At 39.1% G+C, this 18,822-nt stretch overlaps 1 protein-coding gene across 1 annotated transcript in view; it reads left to right on the top strand.

The window, feature by feature from the left end:
- Nucleotides 1-6,505: 6,505 nt before the first annotated feature.
- The window catches only part of MAP7D2 (MAP7 domain containing 2), a 55,894-nt gene continuing 43,577 nt past the window's right edge, over nt 6,506-18,822 (top strand). Inside the window, exon 1 of the mRNA XM_010010204.1 lies at nt 6,506-6,548. Coding sequence (XP_010008506.1) covers nt 6,506-6,548 — 43 coding nt within the window. The remainder of the gene's footprint in view (nt 6,549-18,822) is intronic.

Here is an 18,822-nt window from a genome sequence, read left to right as displayed (position 1 = left end):
TTTTAAAATGGTTGGCAGAACAGCAAATTGCAGACAGGAGGAGTTAGTTTTTTTCTGTGTACAGCACAGACACTTGTAGGAGATGGAAAGTTAATCCAAGCAGATAGGATAAGCTATTGAGAAAGGTGGAGATTTCCCTTACTACTGTCATGTCTCATCTTTTAAAATATAGCTAACTGAAAGGTCTGCAGTAGTTTGTTTGACTGGCACGGTGAGAGTAGTAGACAAGTGCATGTGAGGAGGTTTGCAAAAGCATTTTAAGATGTGTCTTCATACATGTGTGTGGAGGCAGGGTAGACTACAGGGAGGGAGGTGTATGTTGCCAGAGAGAGCACAAACAGTCCATTTTATTTTAGGAAGAGCTGGAAGTAACGGGTATGAAACTGAGCTTTTATTTATTTATTTATTTAGAAGCTCTAAAAGGAATGTAAAGTTGATTTGCTGATGTTTCCTTTTCTACTTAGCTTAATTGGTGAGGTTTGAGTTTTAGAAGGAAGATGCTTTTGCTAATCAGTGACTGTGACTTGATCTCAAGAAGAGTGCAGAGCTTTTCAAATTACCTGAATTAAAAAGGAGGTGTGGGGGGGAGATGTTGGAAAGCAGGTGTGTGTGGTGTTTTGTTTCTAGAGCTGATGTTGACTTAAAAGCAAGAATAAAGCTCATCATTTTAGTGTCAAAACTCTGAAATATTATGGAGGAATAAACAAGCAGTGGATCTGTTAGCACTTTCTAGTGCATTGTATAGCACGCTTCTTGCAATAGGGTTAAGAATACATATGTGTGTGTGTAATTAGTTTTTTAAGATGCTGTGATATGATGGGTGAAGCATGGAACTGTGACCTGAATTTCTCAAATCTTAATCTCACCTCTGTGCGATTTCTGCATCTGTCCTCTCTCATTTCCTCAACTGTTACAAAACCAGCTTTTGCTGTTGGTATTAACATTTTTATAATATTTTTAAGAGGCTGATAACAATGTATTAAGACAGGTATAGGTTGTTAATTTGGAGAGATTGATATAACTTTCTGTTCCCTCGGAAGTTTGTCTCCTGTGTGGTCAACAGGATTGAATTTCTTTCATGATTTTTTGCCTAGGAAAAATTTCTAGGAAGCTATTTTCGAGCAATATGTCTTAATTTACTTACATTAGGTATAAAATGAAGGGTAAAGAGAAGTTGATGAGAACAGAGCATTCCTGTTCCCTGTTTATAACATCCATGAGTGACAAAAGACCTGGTGTAAAATCCGCTCTCAACTATACAGTTCTTGCAAGTTCTTCTGTTTTTAATGGATCTTGCCTCCTACTGTTTAGTTAATGGAAAGATTGTGCAGTGTGTCTACATAGAGTGCAGAAAATCATCCCAGACGCATTTGGACATGGACATGCTTTAATCAGATGAAGAGTGCAGAATGTGGGAATTCTTTTCCTCTGATGAAAAAGAATCTTGGTTTTTTCTCCATCTGTTTCTGCTGTTCCTAATGAGTTACTCATCAGAAGGTATCAGTGCTAATATTCATTTTACAGAAGGGAATTTTGCATTCCAGACACATGGCTAAAATGGAGGAAACCCGTGCATAATAAAGAATGACAGACATTAATGAAAGAAAGGGCCCATATATATTGTTATTCTGTGAAGAGACACCATTGTATTAGAGCAACTCGTTGATTTTCCTCCTGGTTTTGTTGCAGATTTATTTACAAATGTGGAAACACAAGAGGTTTGCAGATTGATTTTTATCTTTAGTCAGATCTCTGCTTTAATGAAAGAATTTTTTAAAAGGAGCATCCTGCTCCTGTTAGATGATCCTGGAAAAACAATCAATCCATGAGGCTGTATACCGGAACATCTACTACATAGATTGACTTGAGAATCTTTCATCCCGTAAACAAAAATGTAAACAAAACAAAAAAAATGCAGTTCAGTAAGGTTATTTATTCTTACTGTTTGATATTTGCCATCCTCTGGTAACAGCTTTAACCTTTGCAGTTCTTGTGCACAGAGATGTATCTGTAAGAATTCTTTGGAAGTGTCTCATATTTACTTGTACTTTCCATAGAATTCTTTTACACATGGTCACAGGAAGAAGATAGAATACATCCGTTTGGTTCAGTGGGATTTATTTTCATGACAGGGGAAAAAGAGTAATGGGATTAAGATGAAATAAAGGTCAGGCATTTTATGTTAGTATTACGGCACTGCTGTTGTTTCCTGGTGACCTTTTCCAAGCATCGCTTGTGCTGTGCTTTCATTAGACTATGAAAACTCCAAGCTCTCCTCGGGTTTCTTTCTTATCCCTGAGGTTAACAGGGCACAATTGCTGTCTATTTCATGCTGCTCTGAGCATTCAGCTTGAGCAGGTGGTGAACCTGAAAGTGTATCTTGGAAAGCTGCTACTATTACTGTGTTAATTTGTTGGAAATAATAGACTCTTTCCTGGGAAATGATACCTGCTAATGAGCGTTTACGCAGGTTTGTCACAGGCAAAGTGCAGATTTGTCAGTGTTATATGAAGAACAAGGTTCTCTTCATCTATTTTGGGCATTCTACTTCTTGAATGTTTCAATTTTGATGAAATAGGTTGTGAGGCTGTGTTTCATCTCTTTAGGAGATATTATGTGCCTGTCCTTTCCAACCCTAGCTATTCTATGATTCTATTTTAGTTCCTTTGCTAAGATGCTTTAGCTGGTGTGTTTTTTTTGCATTCTTCTCAAAGCTTAGCTCTTCTGTTGTTTCATTCCCTGAAGGTGTGTTCCTCTGACAGTGAAGGAGTGCTGGCTTCATTCAGGAACCCAAAGGCTGATGGTGCAGGATACAGTCATATATAATGAAACTGAAAAATACGAGCTTTAGATAGTCTGATCTGTTAGAAACACTGATTTTACTGTGTTCTTCTAGAAGCTTTTGATCCTTAGTCGGAAATTCACTAAATGTCCCTTCCCTGAAGGGATCTGTATTCTGCTGCCTAATGTTCTTCCTTTGTTACCAATAAAAATGTGGAGTTTTGAGACAATCCTCCCTCCAACATTTTAAATAAAAACTGCCTGCATTGCAATTACCTCTGTGCTGTCATTTTTCAGCTGTTAGTAAGCAGGCAAATGAAGACAGGTGGTATTTTGAAAACACCTGTAGAAAATCCTCCTGTTCCCTGTAGGCACCCTGATGTCTTCCTGGCAGAAGAGTACACAAATTATATTACTGTGCACAGTTAGGTGCTCTGTAGGAATTCGTCTACATCTGTCTGTGTTTGTTGTCTTGGGCTCCCTTTAAGTAGAGTGAAATAGGCACTTACAAACTCCTTCCTCAGGAGGAGGTGATGGGTCCCAGAAGATACGCAGCTCTGCAGAAAGTGAGAGAGAAGCTGAGAGCTACTAGCTCAGAGGTGAGTGTCCGTTTACTTGGGCAACTGAAGTTAGGATGAATCTCGCCCTCCCTGGTATGTTGGAGGTGCTGTAGCTGCCCTAATGGAGAGCTGGGTACCTGAGAAAATAATCTGCAAGCCAGTGACAGCTGTAGCAGTCACTTTAATCCACGTGGGTCAGGCTTCCAGGCGTGCTGGAGAGGCACAGGAGGGCTGGTTATGGTCCCTCCCGTACACTGGGTTGAACCTGCTGCCAGCCTGCCTGGGAGCTGTTTACAAGTCAGGTTTATCTTTCACCTTTCAAAGGTTAAGTGCCATTCTGCTCTGGCACTTTCCTCTCTGTAGTAGTGTGTAGCTACTGGCTAGCAATTCATGGAGCCTTTGCTCAGCCAGAGGTTTTCTCAATCCTTTCACTAACTCATAAAGATGTAGTTAGTGAGACTTTACCAGTGGCGGCAGTTTGTTTTGAGCTGCTGTCTTCCTCAGTGAGCTTTCCCTGGTGTGTGACTCAAGATGCTCCACCTAGGCAAGGGAACACCACTTGTGATTTGTGTGACTTGTGTGATGGGCAGCATGTGGCCAGGAGGCTGTTGGTTTGGCATCACTGAGTTGATGGTTATCATTCAAACTACTTACCACTTTATTTAAATGTCTTTATTTAAAAAGGCAGGCAAATTTCATAGGTACTATTAATAGATATATTGATGTGTCCTAAAAAAATTTGCAGCACACGTCTGTGGCTCTGAAACAGAAGCTTGTTTTAATCATAAATAGTATTACTGCTCCATATATACTGTATGTCACAATAACCTTTGTCCACTGTGGCTACAACACATGTTACTTAAGCAGATAGTGTTTTTATTGTGTTTTAGCTTTTGGCAATACAGTAATTGGAAATGTGGGGAGGATGTTACTATGGGAGTTGCACGTCCCTGTTTTAGAAAGGTCTGTGTAAGGTAAATGCATATACATGGATTCTTGTGACATTCAGCAAAGCATTTAGGACTAGGTTTGGAAAAAAAAACAAAACCAAAACAACAACCCTCTAAATATCATGAAGCCTTCAAGGCTTTTGTTCTGAGTTTTGTTTTCATTATAAAACTTGCTGATCCACATAGGGTATTTTTATTGCTAAATTGCAGGTAGTCATGAGAACATGGAAGAGAGCATCATCTCTGGAAAGTTAAATACTAAATAATAATAATATTACAAGACAAATATTTTTGGGAGAAAACTAGTAGAGGCATAAAAAGGATAGTAAACACGCCACCCCGTCACACAGACCCTGCCAGACTTTGTGGCAGGTTGCTAAAGGGTCCGTGTGTGAAAGGAACAGTCAAGAAACATAAGGCTGTATCATGGAAGCTAAATTATTTGCATCAGTACTCTGCATGGAGGAGCTTAAGAGGTGTTTCTAGTCCAAGGCTTTCTGACAATGGAATATAGTTTAATTTATTGCTTCAATTGTATTTGATGCAGAGGAAGTCAGCCTCAATACAAAGACTTAAAAGATGTAGAGAACTGAAGAGTGACAAAGCAAAGTTACCAAGCATAAAACTGAGTAAACAAAATATGATATACTGGGAAGAGCCTGTGTGCTTTTGTAAGAACATGGATCATGAAAAACAGTTGAACTTCTTGCAAGAGGTCAGCAAGTATGCAGGGTAGAGTGATCCAGAAGAAGGAGTGTGCTTGGGTTTTCTAAAAGGTGTTTGTAGGTACCTTCATCAAAGACCCTAAACATCTTGAAAGCTCTTTACTTGCTGGTAAATTCATAACTGATGTGGAAAAATTTGTGAGTACTGAGGTGGGGTTTTCTGTTGATAACGTATTACAGATAGTCACATGAAGAGTAGTCAGTTACTAAAGTTTATTAGAAAAATTAGTCCTGACTGACTGAGCAGATAAAATTCAGCATCCGTCGGTACAAATGTGTGTGGGGAGTAATGTCTGTGGGAGGCAAGTATAAACAATGAGGTGTTCTGAATTACCTAATAACACTGGCAAAGGCAATCTTGGAAGAGGGCCAGTTTGTGGAGGATGGACCTGTACAGTGTATCAAATGTGGGGGTGACAGCTTTATCCGTGGAAAGTACCTAAGCTGCTTGTCAGGGTGGGCTTGGCCAGGACCCTCTGCATGCGCTTCATTCATCCTGTCTTCACAGAGTTACTGTTATTGCCCTACTGTTGCAGATGTGAACAGTCTTTTGTTCTGAGTGGTGCTAGTGATTGTTCAGAGGCTGGTTATCTGTGGTTTTCTACACAATATACCTAAGTGAGTTAAACCTTTTTTAAAGTCAATATTCAAGAGTTTGTGATAGAGTTTCTGTCTAAAAATAAGTTATACATAATATTTAGGAAGTAATTGTATCGGCTTTGTTAGAATTATTGATAATGATTTAAAATAATTTTAAAACCTTCAACTCTGTCCAGAATTCGGCATGTGTGAAGAAGTTACCCATTTATAAATGCCTTTAGCCATTATTTGCACTGTGAAGTGCCAAATCTGTTTGAAATGTAACTTTCTGCAGAATATATGCAGCAAGGAAAACTTTGTCAAACATACGGTCTCTTGTAAAATCTACAGGTCTGCTGTGTATTTTGTGCTTTTTTCCTAGTACAGATTAATGTTCCCATTTCATAAATATATAATCATAGTGTAGGCTTGCAGAGATTTTCAATTCTCTGTTAAACTAGGAGTAATTTTGAGAATGAAAATTTAATTATATAGAGACTGTTCTCTTTTTTTCTTATTCGGTATTTTCTGTTTTAATCAGATATAAATGTAATCCTCCATAGCAAAATAATTTCTTAGTGGTTTATGCTCAAAGAGACTACTTAGTTTGCCCTTTAAAATCCTTGTGTGTTTTAACCAAGATAAGAAACAAGCTACTTTCTGCTTTCCAGAAGCTAGGAAATTGTTTGATTTTGAAGATGATGATGTTGGAGTAGAGAAGCATGTAATTTGCCCTCTAGATTATCAATTGACCTTGTAAGTAGTTGGGTGGTGGTATGACTGCAACAAAACTCTGCTCCCAAAGGCAAGTCAGAGTTCTTGGCAGAAGTTTTTGCTTTAGAAGGTTATCTAGTCTTGCTGTGTTGGCTATAAATCAAACATGGCATAGGTTTGATAGGATTCAAACACCATGGTTTTTACTGTAAACGGGCCAGTTCTTATCAAGTTCCAAGGTAAGTGGAGCTAGTGCATTGAAGACTTAACACCATTAAGTATTTTCATTTTCCATTTCTGATATTTTTCCCCACACCTGTTTACTGCATGTAAATTTGCGTACATGGTCTAATATGCTTTTTCTACCTCTGTCTTCAGGTTATCATCTTCAGGAATACAATCACAGTATTATATTTGCTTGTTTTTCTTCATCTTCAAATTCTCCACATCTTCAGCTCCTCTCTATGAGGCTGTAGTATTTCCTAGTTGTGTGCCACTGGTCTCTGCAAGGGAAAGCAAGCGTGTCATTTCCACACTTGGCTCTGTTGTTTTAAAGTTCAAATCAAGAGTATGCTGTGCTGCAAATCTATTTGCTCTTTTTAAATTTTGAACTATGATTAAGCAATTTTTTAGTGACATCTTGTGTGTCTATTAAATGAACTTTTTGACTTTCCTTCAAATATTCCTGTGACATTTAGAAGTTAGCTTCTAATTCTTCCCTCCCTTAGATGGGGTTGGAAAACAGCCTAAAATGCTGACGTTTCTGGCTGCGTTTCTTGCTTGTTTTGTGAATGCCTGCTCAGGCAAGACAAGGAGAAAGTGGGGGTCCCTTACCTGCTTTGCCGTATCCCAGCAAACAGTGCTTTGTGCCCTCCTTGTGCTGGATCACATTGTTACACAGCTCTGAGAAAGCCTCTGCCTAGCCCTGGTTTCTTGAGCTTGACTCTTATTCCTGTTTTGACTAACCTTAGACTAGAGCTGTTCAGTCTGCTCTGTTATAAGCCTGGCTTACTTCATGATGCTGTAGACTATTTTTTGAGTTTTTCCTTTTTGATCTACAGGAGAATTGCTGTTAACATCACGTTTAAAAGCACAGCAACGTCAAAGAACTGAAGTTTTGACCCTTAAGAAGGGGCACAGTGCTCTGAATCCCTCTAGGGCTCTGGGATGTGCACATTAAGGGAGTTTTTACTGTATTACTCTAGAAGATTGACTGGCTTTGTAAAGTGTTCTGAACTAGGTCTTGAGCGATTGCAGAGAATAAAAACTAGAATTTTAAGAGCATGTAGTTAAACCTTCATAATACCTTAACTTTGTCTTCCTACATACACTATTTGCTTATGTTTTTCTTTTTAAAAGCCTTTTTTTGCCCCTAGAGACTATCAAAGTGATGCTCTTTCTTCTCGAGTTTCCATATGCCAAAATATTTAGCTTGGTCTGGATTTTGTGTGCAGATGACAGCGGATGCAGCTGTATGCTTTATCTTGCTCCTCAGTGTTCTCAAACATCACTAGCATTGTCTTTACAAATAAGATAAACATGTAAAATAAAATGGATCTCAGTTGGCCTGAGTAAAAGCTCTTCCTCCTTGCCTTTGTAGAGCCATCTGAGCCCTTGATTTTGATTTACCCAGTGATGTGCTTCAACAAGGGTATACAATTAGATTGGTAAAGTTGAAATACCACAACAGATGTAGTTGTTTGAAATAAGCTAGTTGTCATGCTCAGGCATAGTATTGTATTTAGAATAAATTCAAGCATTAAACAAAATCTCAAGTCAGACCCATCAGGTTGTGTGGTTTAGGTGTGAAATTCCCTAATTTAGGCAGGTCAGCACCTGCCTCTTCCTTTGAAGAGCTGTGCTGTCACCTCCCTCCCACATGTCAGACATAGCTGCCTGCTTCAGCCCTCATCTGCCAAACCCTTGTATTAGATTTGCTGATCATGGCATGGGAGAAGCAATGGAGCAGAAGTGCTGTGAGGCTGGGTGTGCTGCTCAGGGTGTCCTGCCTTCAAAGCATTCCTTTGGTTTCCTTCCATTCCCACTGTGCAGGGTGTCCTTCCCACTCATCTCAGCCTTGCCAGACTGGTGTGCAGCCGCCTTTGCAGGGTAGGCAGTGATCCACTCTGCCTGTGTGCAAACATGAAGTAGAAATCCCCAAATAGGATCTGCTGCCTGTAGGTTTGGGCTGTTTTGGTTAGGCATACTCTGGAGTTCCTGGATTGTACCTACGCACACACACAATTTAGTAATTCTTTTCCTGAGGCCAAATATTTCTAGTTGAAGCTATTTTGGTACAGTGAGTAGGATGAAAATTTTCTTGCTAAGCCTTAAAAAGTAATTAGAAAAAAACCCTAGTATTTTCAAATACCACACTTGAGTGTGTGACAGACATGCTGGGTGAGTAATCCATATCAGATACCTATAGAACACTCATCATCTTGGTATTGAAATGCTAAATCATAGCTGGGTTAGATTCATGGACTTTGGCTATAGGGACTGTGATGTCTTGTTCTGTTTTTTGAACATCTGGGGTACCAAGCAGCCTTGTAGTGTAGATGCATGCTGCTGATAAACTAAATTGAATGGGTAAAATCTTCTGAATACATTCCACAGGGGCAATCTTAACATGAGCATTGCTACAGCAATGTGGAGGTATTTCTAGCTGCCATAGGCAGCAAGCCAGTCCTCTTCATGACACAGCCTTGCAGGTGGCCTTAATGGATTTCTGTACCTGCACAGAGCCTTTTTTGGCTGTACTAGGGGGAATCTAGCTGTACATATACATTGCAGGACCAAGGCATATAGCTGTGTGATACTATAAACCCCTGTCACTCACAGAAGCAAATCTGATAGGGTCTACATTGTAATAATTAGTAAGTAATCTTTGTGTTTTGAAGTGCAGCTGCAATGCTTCAGGTTGCAACTACATATGAAATCCCATAATTATGTCTTGGTGTGATAATGTCTTAATTTCTTTTAAATAAATTGACTCCCCAGGAAAAGCTGTTATACTGAGAAGGAGTATCATTTGTCATTTACAAATAAATGAACAGCTTGAATGCCTTACGTTGAGCTGCCTATTTCTGATTTAATGAATAATGGAAAAATTGAAGGACATTTCTTGGTGGTTTTGTTGTGCTTTTTTTAACTGCATAATTTGATCCAACTTGTAATAGATTATAATAATTATGAAGTCTGAGGCAAGCTCCAGTTGCCCAAATCAGTATCCCACACCTTGTGAGACAAATAGGTGTGATCCACACTTCCTCAAGCCTCTTGACTGAGGCATATATATAAAATTATGAAGATACCTTCCACTTGAAAAAATTGAGTATTTTTGTACAGGAATTAGATTCTGAGCACCAGAAGGCAGTTATCAAAAAATACCATCTTGCTCAACTGCTGTATGCAGGCCCAGTTCCCCTCTTCTGGCTTGGATCCTCTTGAAATGAAAACAGTACAGTTGCTTCTCATCCTACTATGGTTCTGACCAGATATGTACGCTATGCTGATTATCACTACTTACTTAAACTACATGGTTTTGTTTGCCTTATTGCCATAGGCAAATAATGTCCTGAATACGTTAGACAGTTATTTGTTACTGAATTTGTAGTGTAGAAGCAGTAGCATGATCTCTTCTGCTATAATCGTATATAATGAGAGCTTTGTACTACTTACTGCAAAAATTGATTACTTAGTGCTATGAAAACATTCTTTAGCAAAGAGGTGATTTTCTTTTTAAGGGACTGTGTATAGGCTCACCCCAAATTAGCTACATTAAGGTAATCACAATATTCACCATGTAGAAACAGTGTATGTTTTGCATACAGGTGCTCAGGGGCATCCTTTTGTGTCAGAATGATGGCTGCAGGACTTGTGACTACATGAGCTCTTCTGTTGTGTATTTTTTTTGTTTTCTTAGTTTTGATCTGGTCTTACTTGTAAAGAGGCGGCAGATCTTGCAAAGTTGACCATGTTCCTTTGTATTGCTTTCAGTGAGGTGGTGGGATAATGTGAAGCTTTTAATTGGCTTGTAACTTGGAACTCTGCTGTGTGTGCATCAACTGCTTTTGCTCACTGAACCGTTAATAAGCTTCCTAAATTGTTATGCTCACTCAATTCTCACATCTGACAAGAAGAGCCTGCAGTGCCCGCAGCATGCCTGCGAGGGCCCGGAGCCATTCCCCTCTCTTGCTCCCATTTATCAGTGGGAAGTTTTTTGACATCTTTACAAAGCTTTTGCACTCCAGCAAGCCTGTCGCCCTCAGTTTCTGAACACTGCATTCAAGTGCCCGTGGTACTCAAGGACTTACTTTCAAAAGTGGTATATCTAACAGAAATTGTAGTGGTTTTGTCTGTGTAGCATTACAAGATGTTGTTTAAAAGGTGGCAAATGAGTCTCTAAAGCTTTAAAGCAGAGAGATTTGTCTGAGGACTCAGACATGGAAACTGTACAGAATTAAACATCTTTGCAGACAAGTATGTGTGGGGTGAAAAAGGGAATAAATGTTCCTTAAAGGGGGTTAGGAGACTCTCAAGCCAAAGCAGCTTTAGCCAAGGATGAGAAAGTGAGTTGGTTTTTTTTCCAGTATTTTTGTTTATATACTTATTTGTTTGTTATTGTTCGTTTCTGAATAATGTCATATTTTTCCATTTAAACTAGAAATTGTTGCCAGTGATTTTTCTATTAAAGGAACACATTGAACACTTAGAAAAAATACATACTGGAATTGATGATTGTACAGATAGAAACAAGCTGAGGATTCTTCTGTCAGAAGAGGTGATAAGCAGACTTGGGAGGATCCAGTTGAAGATGAGGTTATAGTTCTTGCACTTAAAAAATCTGTCATCTGCAACTTTTTACCTCTCAAGGAAAGCAAAACCAGACAGAGTTAGAATTCTTAGTGCCACAAGTTAAGCCAACTTTAGTCATAACAAAAAGGATGCCCAGTACATCATTTGTGTATACAAGATGTATCAGTGTGGAAGGACTTGGATCCTTGAAAGGTTTGAGATAAAATATATACTGACGTTATTGTAATTCGGGTCAGATCATTGCAAGGATATTCACATACGTCAAATACTTATTCGGATAACATTTCTTTCGTGTTAGGGGAGTGCGTGTTAAGTTTAAGAACTAATCAGAAGTACTTTGTAAAAACTAACATTCAGACTTTGCTTTAAGGTGGTTTTGGTGTACTGATACTGCTTTCAATTTTTTTTAACTTAATTTTCACACATTTCCTGAACCTTAAGCAGTAAAACATCAATGTTCATATACGTTGGACGCATAAGGCGAGGCTTGGAGTAAACACTTCAAGTTAAATTTCACTTGTTCTTCTGATTGCCACATTCCCTTTTGCCAAATTATTTCAGTTGATCTTGCAAAGATGGTATTAACATTCTCTCTTACTAGTTTTAGCTATTATAGCTACAAGACAACTATTTATTGAAGAGTAATCAATTTCCCATACCAACTTAATGTTTCTTTGAAGTATCCTCTTACATACATTTTGATTAAGATAAAAGTTTAAATTTAAAAAATGGAAGCATACTTGTGTTTCAGAATCAAATATAACTTGTATTTATGGAAGTGTGATGTTGAAATATTGCTGTGTACTTCTTGTACTGGAAGTCATACTGCCTAGAATTTCAGGGCATAAAATTCACTAGATGGTTTCTGAAAGCTCTATATGGTTTAAGATCAGTTTAGGTTTTAATTCTGTAGCTGAGTAATACTCACTCAGTGAAGTCTGAATGATGGGGAAGAACATTGAGTGGTAACATGGGAAAGATAATGATGCGAGAGATGTATAGTTTAAAAAGTCAAAGGAAAGAAAGTGGAAAGGTGGAGTAATTTTTAAACTTACGGTGAGAAGAACAGGTTGTCACTAGAGGATTTATATGCCATCTCTAAATTTATTTTTATTGAATATTATTAAAATAGTACTGAAAGCTGTATATTGACATCTTGATACTGATTAAGAACTGGCATATAATTTTTTCATCAAATATTTCTGGATTAGCTAGGTTCAAAAAGAAAAATGGACGTATTTTCCAGGGAGTTAAGTAGAAAATATATTTCTGATTCTTGTCAGAATGCACCTAAAGTTCTATAAAATGTAAGCTGTTAAATATTTATATTAATAATATGAAATGCATTTGTTTGCATTGATTCTCTTGGAAATTGGAGGAACTTATACTATAAAGTATATTGGAGGAAATAATACTTTATAACTTTGCAACTCTAAAAAAAATGGACAAAATTACTAGTCTAGTTAGGTATGGTAAGGAAACAAGTGCTCTTTCCCGTGATTTTGTCTGTCCTGCCTTAATAATTATTTAAAAAAATACATATTGAACAGTGTGTTTTTCCTGTTGCATTACAGCCAGGCCAAAGTATGAGACATTTGGACTTCTTATAATTGGCAGAATTGCCTCTCATGATTTCTGTGTACTTGGCTAGGCTGCCCTCTCATGCTCACAGTGCTGTAGGACACAGCTGCAGGCATCTGCCTGTAGCATCAGGAGGAGAAGAGCATCCACCTCTCGGGTGTGCCTCTTCCATCCATGCTGCAGCCTGGCCCTTTGCTCACCTCTTTCCTCTGCCCTACCAGGAAGAATCAGTCTTTGGGGCCATATGGTGGCAGCACAACATGCTGGGTTTTATTTTCCTATTATTTCTTTAGGAGGTCAGGTATTTAACCTGGAGAAGAGAAGGCTCGGCAGGGACCTCATCGCTATATTCCAGTATATAAAGGGTGGCTACAAGGAGAATGGAAGCTCTATCCTCACATGGAGAAGGCAATGGGTACACGTTACGTTGGGAGAGGTTTCATCTTGGTAAAAGAAAGAAATTTTTTACAGTGAGAGCAGTCAATCACTGAACAACTTCCCGAGAGGCATGGTGGAGTCCCTGTCACTGGAGGTTTTCAAGATCTGGTAGGACGGGGTGCTAGATACCTCTTCTGGGCTTCCTTTCTCATGAAAGGTTGGGCCTGATGATCTTTTGGGGTCCTTTCCAGCCTGTGCTGTGCTGTGGTTCTATGAAACTGCTACCCCAACCTCATTTTCAGAGGACAGGCTTTAGAAATTGACAAACAAATTGCACATATGCAGTACCAAAACTGAAGTTTTAGAGTAAGTCCTAATGTATGGTATTTGCAGTGAAAGCCCATATATGTTCTTTTTCTGTGAGACCTGTGGAAGTTTCCAAACTACCTTTCCCTGTGAATGGGGTGGCTGGGTGCCAGGGAGAGCCTTCACTTCATGGTCCTGGGGAAAGATGCGTGTTTTCTGGCTGAGGGCTTCTCAAGCTCCCCAAAACAGTGTGCATGCATGGGTTGTGTGGGTTTGCTTGCAGCTGGTGTGATGGAGCGTGCCAGCCACCTCTGGTGGCAGGAGAGGGGCCAGCAGCACTCGCCTGGCTAAGGAAGCCAGGTGAGACCCCAAAGTGGCTCGGGAACTTCCTGGAGCAGTTTGCAAACCAGGAGAGAAGATGCTGTAGTGGGGTGCAGGGCAGTTGTGCTGGAAGCCGCAGAGCTGCAGGAACAAGGTGTGTTGGATGTGGCAGAAGGTGTTTTGAGGGGAGGGAAGATTTATGGCAAGACAGGGCACTGGTTTTGATCGAAGTTGAATTATTTCAAAACAGAAAACTGGGAGGGGGTAACAGGGAGAAGACTCCCAAGACTCCTTTATCCATTTTTTTCTTTCTTTTTAGTAACTAGAGCGAGGAAAACTGTATAAAATGAGGAGAAACAGCAAAGCTTAGGATACTGGTACTCTCTACAGACAAATTTCACTAAGGTAGAAACAGCTAATCATCCTATTGCACTCAGTGTCATCTCAGCAGCATTGTATGTATACCCGTATTTCTGAGGTGTATATAAATACTTGCTTTCTTTGCTAAATAAAATGTACAAATAAACACTAGTAACACTCACCACCACTGAAGCTTAATTTGTGTATTGTTCTTTACACTGCAAAATTCTTAACATGGCTATAACAGGCTCAGTGCTGCCGGTTCTGGCAAATTCCAGTCCTGTGGGGAGAGCTGCTGGGGCACTTACGTGCTGGGGACAGAGGTTTGGGGGTGGTCATTTCTAGTCTGCCTTGCACATGGAGGTCATGGCAGTTGTTTTTCTGCTGATTTAGTGTTGACATCGGGATGAAGAAAGATCATGACAAACAAGTTGTTGTAAGAATTAAAACAGGATTATTTTTCTGTCTTTTTTGGTGCAAAGTAGATGCTAAGTTAGTGTAAATGCCTACATTCTGGTGCCAAGTAAACCTAGGTCGTGGGGTCAGTCATGTTGAATTTCCTGCCAATAAACTGTTTTATTAAAACCAGAATTGTGACTTATCAGAAAAGAGGGATAGGGAGGAACAAGAAAAAAGAGAAAATCAAAAAGATAATTTTAAATAGCAAACACTACCTAACCCGTGTACAGGCTAATTGTAGATTTACAAAGTCTACATTAGAAGAAATTAAGCTAATTGGCTTTCATCTTCCAAAATGTACAATTACATTGTGTTATAAGCAGATCATTTAATTGCAAAATCATCATTCAAGTGTTTTGAAAAGTGATTAGAACAAAGCATTGCCTGCCAAGCATTTGTGACCTTCAATTTCTCGCATTCACCATGCATTTATCTCTATTGAAAAGCTTTCTTTTTATTCCAGTGTACACATTCACACCACGTGTTACTAGACTGTGTCACAGTATTAAATAAATCCGTATGCCAAAAATGGGTGTGTGATTAGATTTGTTGTGTTCAGTGTGGCATCTCCCACAGGAAAAGATTTTGAGTGTGAATTCAGCAATCATCATCAGCCTCGGTACATTTATGCTACTCTTGACTTGTGCAAATAATTATCTTTGTTTCCATTTAGAACTTGTTATGCAAATAATTTCTTCAAGCTCATCTGTTATCTGCTTTTTAGCTGAACGGTGCTGTTTTGTTAAACTGCAAGCACTCACAGTTTCTCATTCTGCTTTTTATAAATAACCCAAAAGAAATGACCACTGAAAATTATTCTTCCATTATCATTGGTCAGTTTGTCTTGGCAGTTTAATGACACTGGATTAAGCTTCTTCTAAAGTTCTCATTTTATATGTTGTCTCTGCCTTTCTTTAAGCCTGTCAGTTTAAATGTCAGGCAATTAATTAGTTAGATGCTTTGAAAATCAGTGCAGTATAACATCATATGGCTCTTCCCTAAAACATTTAAACTGCGTGTTTAAATGTGCTTGTTTTGGCTAATCAATGTCCTCTCATTTTTTTAGCTGCCTTTATTCTGTGTGAGTTATTCAGAAGATAATGTGCAGAAGAGGTATCATTTTTTCCCTGAAAATTAGGTTGTTTAAAAAAGAAAATAGCATGCAGACTTCTATTTGATAGATATTCTTAAGTTATTTTGAGTTTTCTTTTTTCCCAAGGCCATTCTGCTGTGAGTAACTGGGGCCTTGAAGATAGAAAATCCTTAAGGATTAAACATACACTTAATATGCTGTATTTCTCAAGGCATGCAAATGATAAGTACTTCGTTATGGGGTTTAAGTATCTGTCTACAATTCGAAGAATTCAGTTGTCTGTGTTTCTTCAAAAAGAAATGAAACTTAAGAGGATCATGCCTATCTGCCTGTCCCTTCTTCTCACCGATAATTAGCTGCTGAAGCCATCAGTCAACTTTAACCAAATTGGACTCAAGTTGAAGTCTAAAGGGTGCTATATTCCCTTTTTAGGCTCTTTAGTGCCCTGTAGATTATTTTCCTAGTCACTTCTTTGAAGAATTTGAGTTACCAGAAAAATAGGATTCTGTGGGCCAGATATCCAGCTCTGCCCTTACGTACGAATGAGAACAGAAATTTGCTGTGCAAAGTGCTATAACTTCAGGTGCAAGAACTAGCAGCATTTGTGTTGCATTCCCAGAGTTGTATACAAAAGCATAAAAACTAAAATAATAAATATATTTTGCCTTTGGACCAAACAAATAACTGCTCATATACTATGATGGTAGACCCATACAAGCCTTGTAATAGAGTTTTGCAATTTTGAACAAAATATCATATTTTTTTGTTCAAACATTTTAAATTAATTTCTGCTGGGTTTGTATAGTGGTTTAAATGTATCTGGATGCTGATGTCAAATCACTAACTCTAGCACTTATTTATGTGCCAGTGTTGGACTTTGTTCTGAATCAAGTCAGTCTTGTCCAGATGGTTGAAGGATCAACAGAAATATTCCAAGAAATGTCATTCTTTAAATATTTGTATTTTCTCTAAAACATAATGTTTTGGGCCGCTATCTCTGGTCTTTGAAATGAATTCAGGTAATGGTCAAAAAAACCACTGTGCCTGTAGAGAGCGAGTACCTGTGCAAGTGCCTGTGTGTGTGTAAAGATTGTAAAATGATTGCACCAAGGGAAATGCCAGCTGAGTCCTCATAGTCCTCCCCTGACTTTGTTCCCTTTGTCTGGGGCGGTTGCCAGCGCTTGGTTAAGTCTCATCAGTGACTTGCAGGTGGAATTGCATATACTGAAAGCCTCATGCATGGTGTTCCTTGAGAGTCAGAACTTCACAGCTAAAGGACAGGTAGAAAACTAGGCAGAAGTTGCAACAAATACATTTTAGGCTCTTGGTGGAAGACCTGTAAGGATTAGATTCTCAGACAAGATCAAATAATTGAACGAACACCAGAGGGCAAAGTTTATGTTCTGGATTTAAAAGGGCAGATATTCAGATCCACCACTAAATTATATAATATATTAAGAATTATATCTGTGGGACAAGACTGGGGCAACCACAAGCAGGAGCTGTATGGAATACACTTTGATGAACTGTCCAGAAACGTAGTTTAAACTATATGTCTTTACATAACATTATTAATATGAAGTACATTGGCATAGTACACCTACTAAAATGCAGGGGGGAAAAGGTTAAAGACAGACATATAATTGTAAAAGCTTTTCCTCTCTACGAGGATTTACTACATGTTCCTAGGATAAATTGTTTTGGTTTTGATAATTAATGGATGTTCTTCTCCCTGAAATAAATCCATGGGAAATATTATTAGTATGAAGCACAGTAAAATCATCATTTTAACTTCTTCTCCTGATCATAGTCAAGTCCACAAAGAATGAAGTCTGTGAATGACTTTGCTTCTTTTTTTAAGTTTTTGGTGTGATGACAGGGAAAACATGCTTTCTACATCTCATACATGATAGCTGTTTCTTTGTGGAACAATAAACCTTTTCAGCAGTGCACCAGGTAGGGGCAGAGCAAAGTGGAGGTTATTTAGGTTAGGCCTTGTTAGGTCATGTTAGTAAGTCATCAATATGCTTTTTTTTTTTTTTTAATAGAAAGATATATGGAAAGCTGCAAATGGATTCTTCTTTTGTTAAATGCTTTATATTCACCTTGCTCACCACAAAGAACAGAAGAGAAACACCCTAAAGCTTTCTCCAAATCTTCAGTCATCACTGACTTAATGATGGAGGACAGGGTATGGTGAGAGATGAAGGGAATATTAAAAAGTTAATTGTACTGTCTGGGAAAAATAAGTAGGCATATTGTGGCAATAAAGGGCAATTCGTGTTTCTTTAAGCATTGTTAGAAGCCAAATACGTTTTCTTGATTCTCTAAGTATACCTGTTCGACAACTCAGAGCAAATCCCAAAGCATCAATATCTCTATTGCAGTTTCTATTACATTAGACTTGAAATGAAAAAGAAGTTAGTAGAAGGACCCTGCAGAGCCATTCCTGTACATAACATGTGCAGTGGATTAAGGCCAGTGCCACACTGTACAAACTACCACCTCTGAAATGCTCATTCACCAAGCCTCTGTCTCCCTTGTGAGCCCTTTATCTGTAGATAATAACCTTGTTTTATCGACCCTACACCTGGGTCGGCACAACCCCAGGCACAGCTACAGGCTGGGCGGAGAAGAAATTCAGAGCAGCCCTGTGGAGAAGGACTTGGGGGTGGTGGTTGATGAGAAGCTTGACATGAGCCAGCTTCAGTGTGCACCTGCAGCCCAGAAAGCCAACTGTATATCCTGGCTGCGCCAAAAGAAGCGTGACCAGCAGTTCAAAGGAGGTGATCCTGCCCCTCTACTCTGCTCTCGTGAGACCTCACTTGGAGTATTGTGTACAGTTCTGGTGTCCTCAACATAAAAAGGACATGGAGCTGCTGGAGCAAGTCCAGAGGAGGGCCATGAGGACGATGAGAGGGCTGGAGCACCTCCCTTATGAAGACAGGCTGAGAAAGTTGGGGCTGTTCAGCCTGGAGAAGAGAAGGCTGCGTGGAGACCTCAGAGCAGCCTTCCAGTATCTGAAGGGGGCCTATAAGGATGTTGGGGAGGGACTCTTCATTAGGGACTGTAGTGGTAGGACAAGGGGTAATGGCTTCAAACTTAAACAGGGGAACTTTAGGTTAGATCTAAGGAAGAAGTTCTTCACAGTGAGGGTGCTGAGGCACTGGAATGGGTTGCCCAAGGAAGTTGTGAAT

Source organism: Nestor notabilis, unplaced genomic scaffold (genome assembly GCF_000696875.1).
Source record: "Nestor notabilis isolate BGI_N333 unplaced genomic scaffold, ASM69687v1 scaffold26682, whole genome shotgun sequence".
Taxonomy (NCBI): Eukaryota; Metazoa; Chordata; class Aves; order Psittaciformes; family Psittacidae; genus Nestor; species Nestor notabilis.
The sequence above is the reverse complement of the archived record's forward strand: the minus strand, read 5'-3'. Positions and strand labels throughout refer to the sequence as shown.